The sequence below is a fragment of the Macaca nemestrina genome, chromosome 18, assembly GCF_043159975.1.
Source record: "Macaca nemestrina isolate mMacNem1 chromosome 18, mMacNem.hap1, whole genome shotgun sequence".
Classification (NCBI taxonomy): domain Eukaryota; kingdom Metazoa; phylum Chordata; class Mammalia; order Primates; family Cercopithecidae; genus Macaca; species Macaca nemestrina.
This window is the reverse complement of record NC_092142.1, coordinates 15735917-15748006: the sequence shown is the minus strand read 5'-3', so window position 1 is coordinate 15748006 and position 12090 is coordinate 15735917. Positions and strand designations below refer to the sequence as shown.

At 46.7% G+C, this 12090-nt stretch overlaps 1 protein-coding gene across 6 annotated transcripts in view; it reads left to right on the top strand.

The window, feature by feature from the left end:
- The window catches only part of LOC105467913 (myosin heavy chain 11), a 152802-nt gene that overhangs the window by 88093 nt on the left and 52619 nt on the right, over positions 1-12090 (top strand). For all 6 annotated transcript variants that reach the window (XM_071084164.1, XM_071084165.1, XM_071084163.1 and 3 more), the window contains 5 exons: positions 3436-3531; positions 6719-6837; positions 8010-8162; positions 9792-9965; positions 11084-11257. In XM_071084164.1, coding sequence (XP_070940265.1) covers positions 3436-3531; positions 6719-6837; positions 8010-8162; positions 9792-9965; positions 11084-11257 — 716 coding nt within the window. The remainder of the gene's footprint in view (positions 1-3435; positions 3532-6718; positions 6838-8009; positions 8163-9791; positions 9966-11083; positions 11258-12090) is intronic.

Below are 12090 nucleotides of genomic sequence, written 5' to 3'. Positions count from 1 at the left end.
CGTGTATCTGGACTCTGAACTAGGCTTTGGAAATTCAAAGATGATGAGATTTATAAGAAGCGAAGCTGGGATTTGAACTCAGGACTGTATAACTGCAGAATGTGTGCTTTCACCAGTGCACCAGGATGCCGCCAGCCGTCACCGCCCTTGCTGTGTTGTGTCTCTTCACTGGTTTACTTCTTTGCTGTCTGCTAACTCTGCCCCCAAGGTTCATCTCTTATGGCCTGGGAGTGGTGGCGTTCTTTTGTCATTTCTGGAATTACATTAACTATACCAGAAAGTGCAAACCATTGGTTCCTGAACCCACAGGAGAGATCGGCCACTATGACCTTCAAAACTTTTAAAAATTGGTTCCTAAAGTTTAAATATGGGTAGGCCGGGCACTGTGGCCTATAATCCCAGCACTATGGGAGGCCAAGGCACATGGATCACTTGAAGTCAGGAGTTTGAGACCAGTCTGGCCAACATGGTGAAACCCCATCTCTACTAAAAATAGAAAAATTAGCCGGGTGTGGTGGCACATGCCTGTAATCCCAGCTATTCTGGAGGCTGAGGCAGGAGAATTCCCTTGAACCCGGGAAGTGCGGAGGTTGCAGTGAGCCGAGACTGCACCAATGCACTCCAACCTGGGTGACAGAGCAAGACTGTCTCAAAAGGAAAAAAAAAAAAAACCATGGGTAGACTTCACATAAAAACTCTGGCTTTCCATGATCTGGAAAAATCAGAAGTTCTAGCAATACTGGGCTATGACGGAGTAGCTGCTGGCCCCTTCAGGTGGGTTTGTGGCCTCCTTGGGTCCCCACAGTCCTCCTTAGTTGGCTTTGTTCATGTAGACCAGTGGTTCTCTCCAGAGATGAGTTTGCCTTCCAGGGGACATTTAGTAGTGTCTGACGACATCTGTGGTTGTCACAACTCTGGTGGGGTAACCACCACTGACATCTAGTGGTTCAAGATCAGGGATGCCACTAAACTTCCCATGATGCCCAGGACAGCTCCCCGCAATAGAGAATTATCTGGCCCCGAATTTCTGCAGTGACAAGATTGAGAAACCCTGAGTTGGCCGGCTCACCTGGGCTGTGCAGGCATTTCAGCAATCTTTACTTTAAACTTACACTTTTAAAACTGTGAGTACAACTCTTCATAGTTTACAAAGCCTCTTTCATAGATGTTATGGTTAAAAGGAAGTGTCTTTCCAAGTCCTGTCAACAGCAGCTTCCTTCACTTTGGGTGGAAGTCTTTCTGCCTTAGTGAGTGGGAGCAAATGGGTGGGTGGTCAGCAGCTGGGTCCTTTCGCTGAGCTGGGCCAAGGACTCCATGGTGTGAGAATAGCTGTTGTTATGGTCCTTGTGATGTCTGGTTTGGCCTGAGGAACCAGAGAAGTCTGGGATCTCTAGGCTTTGTTCCTGGAACACAGTGACTGATTTGAAGCCAGAACTCTGGGTGATTTGTACCTGAGTTAAGCTAAGCCAAGAATGTGCATTAATCATCATCCATTCTCCATCCATCCATCTATCCATTCATCTATTCATCCATCCATCTACCATCCATCCATCTGTCATCCATCTATCATCCGTTCATCCATCCATTCATCCATCCATCTATCATCCATCCATCAATCCTCTATCCATTCCTCCATCCATCATCCATCATCCATCAATTCTCTATCCGTCTATCCATCGTCCATCCATCCATTCTCTGTCCATTCCATCTATCCATCCTTCCTCTATCCATGCATTATTCATCCATCAATCCATCCTGTATTCATCCATCTATCCTCTCCTCATCCATCCATCATTCATCCATTCATCCACCTACCCATCCATTCATCCATCCATTCATCCATGAACCCATCCTCTATCCATTTATTCATTCATTAATTCATCCATCCATCCACCTTCCACCTACCATCCATCCATCTCTCTCCCTCCCTACCATGTGTATCAGGACCCTGGACTAGGCTTTGGAAATTCAAAGATGATAAGGGCAGGCCCCCCACTCTCCAGAAACTCGCGGTCTTGTGGGGATTTCAGACATAGAAACTATTTTAACAGTAACATGTGCTAAGTATGGAGTCAGAGAGGTTCCAAGTATCTTGGGAACACAGCGTTTTTGTTTGGAGACACCTGGACAACTAGTAAAAACAAATGTATATATTCTTCATCCCAACATGGGCATCTTGTACACTCAGCAGAGTATGTAGGAAGTACAGGGTTTTTATTTCAAAAAGCCTTTTACCGACGTAGATTTACATGTAGAAAATTGTGTATGCCATAGCGTGCAGTGCAAAGAATTATCATAAACTGAACACATCTGTGTAACTAGAATCCATTTTTTTTTTTTTTTTTGAGACGGAGTCTCGCTCTGTCGCCCAGGCTGGAGTGCAGTGGCGCGATCTCGGCTCACTGCAAGCTCCGCCTCCCGGGTTCACACCATTCTCCTGCCTCAGCCTCCCGAGTAGCTGGGACTACAGGCGCCCACCACCTCGCCCGGCTAATTTTTTGTATTTTTAGTAGAGACGGGGTTTCACCGTGGTCTCGATCTCCTGACCTTGTGATCCGCCCGCCTCGGCCTCCCAAAGTGCTGGGATTACAGGCGTGAGCCACCGCGCCCGGCGAATCCATTTTAAATAAGAGAATGCCACCAGCCCCGCAGAAGCGCCCACATGTACCTTCTCGGAGCTTCCCTCAATTAAGCATAATCAATATCCTGACTTCTAACAACATCGATTAGTTTTGCCTCTTCTTGGATGGACTGTCAATATATGGATTTAGGCAGTACATTCTTGTTTCCATCTGTCCTCTTTTGTTCAGTGTTTGTGTCTGGAAGATACGTCAGGGGTATTTTTGTTTTAGAGACAGGATCTCCCTACATTGCCCAGGCTGTCTCAAACTCCTGGCCTCAAACAATTCTCCCACCTCAGCCTCCCAAAGTGCTGTGGTCGCAGGCATGAGTCACTATGCTGGCCCCAATACATCAGTTTTGTTTTTTGGTAGTTGTAACTCATTCATTCTCACTGTTCTGTGGCAGGGGTTCCTAGTGCATTTTCTGTAAAGGGTCAGATAGTAAATTCTTTAGCCTTTATAGGCCAGACGATCTCTGTTGCAACTCTTTAACTCTGCCATTGTAGCATGCAAATAGTTATAAACAGTAGGTAAATGAATGAGTATAGCTGTGTTCCGATAATACTTTATTTATAATAGTAAACAGTGGGCCAGATTTGGTCCATGGGCTATAATTTGCCAGTCCCTGCTGTGTGGTATTCCATTGTAATGCAAGGTTTTAAGCAACCATATGAAAATATTGAGCTCAGAATTTAGTTTCTTCAGAGGAAAGATGTAGGCTGGCTCTGGGTCCCCAGTGGCTTTAGGCTCCAAAACTCCAGGGTACCTTGGCATTGACCTTTGTGTCTGCTCTGCTCTTCTCTCCCCACCTCAGCCATATTGAAGGTGGTATCATCAGTCCTACAGCTTGGAAATATCGTCTTCAAGAAGGAAAGAAACACAGACCAGGCGTCCATGCCAGATAACACAGGTACTTGCCACCTTTTACCAATAACCAATGACTTTGGGGTTGTGGGGCGTGGGGAGGGTAACATTTAACCATTGGTTGTTTTTCAAGGTGAAAGTATCTGGGATTTTAACAACAGTTGGACTAGGTTCTTATCACTCATTTTTCTTTTTGCAAACTTTTCACTGCTCAAGACCCTATGTGGAAAGTTTTTGAATCAGAGTGCAGGGATTAAAAAAACAACAACAACAACAACAACAACAACAAAAAACCTAATAGTTTTATTTATTTGTTCTTTTTTTAAAATACAAAATTTTACAAGTTTTAATAGAGACGAGGTCTCACTGTGTTGTCCAGGCTGATCTTGAACTCCTGAGCCCAAGTGATCCTCCCACCTTGGCCTCCCAAAATGCTGGGATTACAGGCAAGAGTCATCACATCCCGCCCCTAATAGTGACCAGACAAGATCCTGAGGGACCATCTATTCTAAAATACTCCACTTAATTGTTTTGTTAAAGAAATATTTCTCAAGCCCCTGCAATACACCACTGGGATACAGCAGGAAATGACACAAGAATAGCTCTTCTTACAGTATCTGTGGTCTTCCTGGGGAGACAGACCTCAATTGCCCTGAGAATTAGGGGTACTGGATAAAATACAGGATGTCCAGATACGTTTCAATTTTAGGTAAACAACAAACCTTTTTTTAAATTTTAAGTATGTCCCTTGTAACATTTGGACCATGATTATACCAAAAAAGTATTCTTGTTTATCTGAAATTCAGGTTTAACTGAGCATCCTGTAATTTTCCCCCTAAATCTGATAAACCTACCCACAAATAAATAGTATTTTGTGTTTTGAGAAGCTGGCATGGCTACCACCATGCTTGTTGGTGGCTGAGCTAAGAGCAAAACTTAGGTTTCTTATTTCCCGGCCCAGGCTGTATATTGCGTTGCTTTTTCGCACTCCCTAGAGCCCACCTTGATAAAACATTTTGCAACCGCTTACTGGGTTTCCCTTGCCCACTGCCTAGACAGAGCCAATTAATCAAGACAGGGGAATGGAGATAGAGAAAGAGTAATTCACGCAGAGCCGGCTGCATGGGAGAGCAGAGTTTTATTATTACTCAAATCAGTCTACTTGAGCATTCAGGGATCAGAGTTTTTAAGCATAATGTGGTTAGGGGGAGGCCAGTGAGTTGGGGGTGCTGATTGGTTGGGTCAGAGATGAAATCACAGGGCGTCGAAGCTGTCCTCTTGCCCTGAGTCAGTTCCTGGACAGAAGCCATCAGATCAGATGAGCCAGTTTCTCGATCTGGGTGGTGTCAGCTGATCCACCTGGTGCCAGGGTCTGCAAAATATCTCAAGCACTGATGTTAGATTTTACATTAGTGATGTTATCCCCAGGAGCAATTTAGGGAGGGTCAGACTCTTGTAGCCTCCAGTTACAGAACTCCTAAACCATAATTTCTAATCTTTAGGCTAATATGTTATTCCTACAAAGGCAGTCTAGTCCCCAGGCAAGAATGGGGTTTGTTTTGGGAAAGGGTTCTTGTGTTTTAAACTATAAACTAAGAGGCCAGGCGTGGTGGCTCATGCCTGTAATCCTAGTAATTTGGGAGGCCGAGGCAAGTGGATCACTTGAAGTTAGGAGTTTAAGACCAGCCTGGCCAACACGGTGAAAACCCATCTCTACTAAAAATACAAAAATTAGCTGGATGTGGTAGTGGGCACCTGTAATCCCAGCTACTCAGGAGGCTGAGGCAGGATAATTACTTGAACCCAGGAGGTGGAGATTGCAGTGAACCAAGATTGTGCCAGTGTGCTCCAGCCTGGATGACGTAATGAGACCCTGTCTCAATAAATAAATAAACAAACTATAAACTAAGTTCATCCCAAAGTTAGTTCAGCTTACATCCAGGAATCGTTCAGTGGAGCTTGGAGGTTAGAAGCAAGATGGAGTCAGTTAGGTCAGATCCTGTTCAGTGTCTCAGTTATAATTTTGCAGTGGCAGTTTCATTCTCAGGTGTTTGTTATGTATTAGAGTCCCTAAATCTGGCAAATTAACGGAATCCAGATGCCAAGGAAAGACCTCAGGGAAAGAGAAATGAAAAAGCACTCTTGCCAAGAGATGGGGGAAAAAAATCCTAAAATCACTGTATTTACTCTGCCTTGCACATGCAAAGCAGCATGTAATGCTATTTTCACGTTAAGGGACCAACTAGTGGTCACAGCACTGTGTTCCAGCCTGGCGACAGAGGAAGACTGCATCTCAAAAAAAAAAAAAAAAAAAAAAAAGCATTTAGGTTGATTCTAGCATTTTCCTAATGCTGTAACACATATCCTGGAAGGGTGAGTGAAACAAATATTTATTGAATAGTAACTATTCAATAAATGTTACTATTAGTAACTATTTAATACTTACTAAGTATTAAATAAATCTCAGGGGCCAGTAATCCCAGCACGTGGGGAGGCCGAGGTGGGTGGATTGCCTGAGTTCAGGACTTCAAGACCAGCCTGGGCAACACGGTAAAACTCCATCTCTACTAAAATACAAAAGAAATTAGCTGGGTGTGGTGGCAGGCACCTATAATCCCAGCTACTTGGGAGGCTGAGGCAGGAGAATTGCTTGAACCCGGGAGGCAGAGGTTGTAGTGAGCTAAGATCGCAGCACTGCACTCCAGTCTGGGTGACATAGCAAGACTCCATCTCCAAAATAATAAATAAATAAATATATAAATAAATATATATCTTTCTCTGTCTCTCTCTCCCCCCACCCCCCTCCCTCCCTCTCTCCCTCAGGGACTTTACATATTTTACCTTATTTAGTCCTGGGTACCAACAAGGTACTGAAGAGCTGACCCTTTTTAAAGCTTAGAAAAGCAAGACTCCGGGAGAGTAAAGAGCTTTTCCAAAGTCACATGACTTGGAAGTGTGAAGGGACAGGGACTTGAAACTAGAACTACCTGACCCTGAACCCCCAACTGGGGCATACTTCAGCACCCCCTCCCCAAATCATTGCCTCTCAGCAAAATACTGGGGAGTGTGACCACTAATGACAGCAGCGTTTAGGACTATATTCACGGTCAGTGGGTCCCATTTCCCCAAGAGAACCCAGTGTATTCACAGATCACAAATAGCCCATGTGATGTGCCTTCTTGCCAAGCTATTTCTTTTGTGATGCACTCAAGATGTTTCTTTTCTCCATCCAGCTGCTCAGAAAGTTTGCCACCTCATGGGAATCAATGTGACGGATTTCACTAGATCCATCCTCACTCCTCGTATCAAGGTTGGGCGAGATGTGGTACAGAAAGCTCAGACAAAAGAACAGGTAATGATGTACCTGCCATTTACTTATCACTTACCCATCCATGCACCCACCCATCCATCCATTCATCCATCTACCCTGCTGTTCACTCATTCATCTATTCATTAATCCATTCACCCATGGTCTGCCTCTGCATCTGTCCCATCCATCCATCTTTCTGTCCACTCATTCATCTGTCTGTTCATCCATCCATCCATCCATCCACTCATCTGCCCATCTATCTGTTCACCCATCATCTGTCCATCCATCCCTCATTCACCATCTGTCCATTCATCCATCCATGACCCAGCCATCTGTCCATCTGTCCAGCCATCCATCACGCATCCACCTGTCATTCCATCCATCCATTCATTCATTCATTCATTCATTCATTCATCTGTCCATCCATCCACCCATCTATCTCTTTATCCTTCATTGTTTTTTTGGTTTTTTTTTTTTTGAGACGGAGTCTCGCTCTGTCGCCCAGGCTGGAGTGCAGTGGCGCAATCTCGGCTCACTGCAAGTTCCGCCTCCCAGGTTCATGCCATTCTCCTGCCTCAGCCTCCCAAGTAGCTGGGACTACAGGTGCCCACCACCATGCCTGGCTAATTTTTTTTTTTAATTTTAGTAGAGACAGGGTTTCACCATGTTAGCCAGGATGGTCTCGATCTCCTGACCTCATGATCTGCCCGTCTCGGCCTCCCAAAGTGCTGGGATTATAGGCATGAGCCACCGCGCCTGGTCTCTTTATCCCTCATTTATTCAATACTAGAATATTCAAAGTCCCATGTCAGGTTTTTTTTTGTTTGTTTTTTGTTTTTTGTTTTTGAGCCAGAGTCTTGCTCTGTCACCCAGGGTGGGGTGCAGTGGTGTGATCTCAGCTCACTGTAGCCTCTGCCTCCCAGATTCAAATAATTCTCCTGCCTCAGTCTCCCAAGCAGCTGGGAGTACAGGCATGCACCACCATGCCTGGCTAATTTTTGTATTTTTAGTAGAGACGGGTTTTTGCCATGTTGGCCAGGCTGGTCTTGAACTCCTGACCTCAAGTGATCCACTGGCCTCGGCTTCCCAAAGTGCTGGGATTATAGTGTGAGCCACCGTGCCTGGCCAAGAATAAAAATCTTCACCACCAGCCTGGCTTATGTGAAAATGGAGCCCAATGAGAATAACCAGGTTCCCCTGGTTCCCCTCTGCAGGCTGACTTTGCTGTAGAGGCTTTGGCCAAGGCAACATATGAGCGCCTTTTCCGCTGGATACTCACCCGCGTGAACAAAGCCTTGGACAAGACCCATCGGCAAGGGGCGTCCTTCCTGGGGATCCTGGATATAGCTGGATTTGAGATCTTTGAGGTACAGCTCGGTGGGATCCTAACAGCCGTGGTCTTGGTTCTCCGAGATGGGGATTTTTCTTGGAAGAATCATGATTTTGGAGAAAGTCATGTAGATGGCTACGGTAGGGTAGGAGGCTGTCTAGTTAAAGGTGGATCCTTGAGGGTATAAGAGACAGAAATCCAACAGGAAATGCATTGGTTTCTGGAACTGAGAAGGCCAGACATGCAGCTGGATCCTGTAGGCAGTCTGATCTTCCACCATCTTTCTCTCTCTTTCTCTCTGCCTTCCTCCATATTGACTCCATTCTCAAGCAGGCTCTCCCCTCATGGTGGCAAGATGGCTGCCAAAGCTGCCTCTCAGTAATCTTGGCAAAAAAAAAAAGATCTCTTTTCTAACAGTTCCAACCAAAATCTTGGAATTAAGTCTGAGTCTTACTTACCTGAATTGGCTACATGGTCACCTCCAAGCCCAAGAATTGTTTGCAGGAGCTTGCAATACCTCATGTAGTAGAAACATGGATAATGGATCCACACCCATGGGTTGGAGGAAAGTTCTCAGAGAAAGGGAAAGGTTTTTTTGTTTTGTTTTGTTTTGTTTTTTGTCTTGTTTTGTTTTTGTCTTGTTTTGTTTTTTGAGATGGAGTCTTGCTTTGTTGCCCAGACTGGAATGCTGTGTCACAATTTCATCTCACTGCAGTCTCCATCTCCTGGGTTCAAGCAATTCTCCTGTCTCAGCCTCCTGAGTAGCTGGAACTACAGGCGCATGCCACTATGCCCAGCTAATTCTTTTTTTTTTTTTTTGAGATGGAGTCTCGCTCTGTCGCCCAGGCCAGAGTGCAGTAGTGCAATCCTGGCTCACTGCAACGTCCGCCTCCCAGGTTCAAGTGAGTCTCCTGCCTCAGCCTCTCGAGTAGCTGGGATTAGTGCCATCATGCCCGGCTAATTTTTTTTTTTTTTTTTAGTAGAGATGGGGTTTCACCCTGTTGGCCAGGCTAGTCTCGAACTCCTGACCTCAAGTGATCCACTGGCCTTGACCTCCCAAAGTGCTGGGATTACAGGCATGAGCCTCCGTGCCTGGCCAATTTTTGTATTTTTAGTAGAGAGAGTTTTCGCTATGTTTGCCAGACTGGTCGCAAACTCCTGACATCAAGTGATCCTCCCGCCTTGGCCTCCCTAAGTGCTGGGATTACAATCATCAGCCACTGCACCCAGCCAGGAGGTTTGGCTGATAGATATTGATAGATATCTATCAATATTGATAGATATATTGATAGATTGATAGATATCCTGAAAGAGGTGTACTACAGAGTCACTTTCTCTCTGCACCTCTGTTCTCAAATCTGTACAATGTTTCCACACTGTACGTGCAGTAGCATGCCTTATGAGGTTTGTCCATCCACAGATGGTTGTGCAGTTGGAGAAGATAAGCATCTTTAAGGTGTGTGAGGGCCATGTGATGTCAACTTCGCCAGCCCTGGTGGACTCTAGGCAGCATGTTTCGGGGTCTCAGCCCCGTCTGGGTGCTGGGATGGCAGAACAGGATGTGGGCAAGCCATGGGGGCGCTGTCAGGTGGAGCTTCTGTGGGGTTCCTTGTCTTCTGACTTCATACCAAGATCCTCACGCCCCGCCCCCATGCCATGTGCTCAGGTGAACTCCTTCGAGCAGCTGTGCATCAACTACACCAACGAGAAGCTGCAGCAGCTCTTCAACCACACCATGTTCATCCTGGAGCAGGAGGAGTACCAGCGCGAGGGCATCGAGTGGAACTTCATTGACTTTGGGCTGGACCTACAGCCCTGCATTGAACTCATCGAGCGGCCGGTGAGGGGCACAAGGGTGTGCAGGGCTCCGTCACACCTTGCACATGTGTGTGGCCCCTGTGGAGCTGACGTGGACCCCACACCCTCCCCATGCGCATAGCATTCCCCCCACCCAATCCATCACCATGTCCTGAAAGGCTGTAAGCCGAATCCTTGGGAACTGTAACAATGTCCATTAACCCACATTTTCATAGCAAAGATATTTTCTTTAATTTCTGCCTTCCTTCCATCCTCTTTTTCCTTCTTTTTTTTTCTTCCCTACCCTCTTTCCCTTCCCTTTCCTTCTCTGCCCTTTCTTTTTCTTTCCTTCCTTTCCTTCCCTTTCCCTTTCCCTTTCCCCCTTTCCTTTCCTCTCCTCTCTTCTCCTCTCTTCTCCTCTCCTCTCCTCTCCTCTCCTCTCCTCTCCTCTCCTCTCCTCTCCTCTCCTCTCCTTTCCTTTCCTTTCCTTCCTTTCTTCTCTATGACATGGTCTGACTCTGTTGCCCAGGCTGGAGTGCAGTCGCACAATTTCCACCTCCTCGGCTCAAGTGATTCTCCTGCCTCAGCCTCCCAAGTAGCTGAGACTACAGGCATGCACCACCACGCCCAGTGAACTTTTGTATTTTTAGTAGAGACAGGGTTTCTACTAATTAGCTGGGCCTGGTGGTGCATGCCTGTGGTCCCAGCTATTTGGGAGGCTGAGGTGGGAGGATTGCTTGAGCCCTGGAGTCAGAGGTTGCCATGAGCCAAGATTGCACCACTGCATTCCAGCCTGGATGGCAGAGTGAGACCCTGTCTCCAAAAAAAACTTTTCTAACAGGAACCCTAGGTGAATTCAAGTCAAGCAACAAATTCGTTTGCAAGAATTATGAACTCTTCATGATGTTGTCTTCGTGTTGCCCACTAGGGGGCGGCAGCAAACATGTTCTGCCTTCCCTCCCTGACACTGGTCCGTTGGGCACAGGGTAATTTGAGGGTGGATTTGGAAGCATGGGGGGTCATAAACTCATCTTTACATGTGAGCAAATACAGTATCAGATCTTGGTGGATGCCTATGCGTTGTGTACAGTTGGCCAGCTCTTCATGGAATGCCCGAGGTTGGGTGTCCTCTCTGATTTAAGCCCTACTTGTCTCCCACAGAACAACCCTCCAGGTGTGCTGGCCCTGCTGGACGAGGAGTGCTGGTTCCCCAAAGCCACGGACAAGTCTTTCGTGGAGAAGCTGTGCACGGAGCAGGGCAGCCACCCCAAGTTCCAGAAGCCCAAGCAGCTCAAAGACAAGACTGAATTCTCCATCATCCATTATGCTGGGAAGGTACCAGCCACAGGGCTCAGGGGACTCTGTCTTAGGGGAGTCCCAGTGGCTTCTCAGCGCAGAGATAGTCTGAGAGTGGCAGAACCTTGGGCTGCCTGGAAACTGCAAAGGCATCTGCTACTAAGCAAATCCCAACCAAGTCCTATTTGTAATTTGTCTATGCATCTGTAAGGCATCAGCTGCAGCCACTCTCATGTATTCCAACCGTGATGTCCAGGCAGTTCTTTCTTTCTGTTTTTGTCGGAGACAGGGTCTCGCTTTGTCACCCAGGCTGGAGTGCAATGGTGCGATCAGAGCTCACTACAGCCTCAACCTCCTGGGCTCATACGATCCTCCTGCCTCAGCCTCCCAAGTAGCTGGGACTACGGGTGTACACCACCATGCTCAGCTAAATTTTTTTTTTTTTTTTTTTTGAGAAGGAGTTTTGCTCTTATCCAGGTTGGAGTGCAATTGTGTGATCTCCACTACAACCTCTGCCTCCGGGTTCAAGAGATTCTCCTGCCTCAGCCTCCCAAATAGCTGGGATTACAGGCACCTACCACCACAGCCAGCTAATTTTTGTATTTTTAGTACAGACAGGGTTTTACCATGTTGGCCAGGCTGGTCTCAAACTCCTGACTCAGGTGATCCACCCACTTCGGCCTCCCAAAGTGCTGGGATTACAGGCAGGAGCCACTGTGCCTGGCAGCCCAGCTAAATTTAAATTATATAGAGAGATGGGGTCTTGCTGTGTTGCCCAGGCTGGTCTTGAACTCCTGGGCTCAAGCAATCCCCCAGCATCGGCTTCCCGAAGTGCTGGGATTACGAGCACGAGCCACTGCACCTGGCCTCAG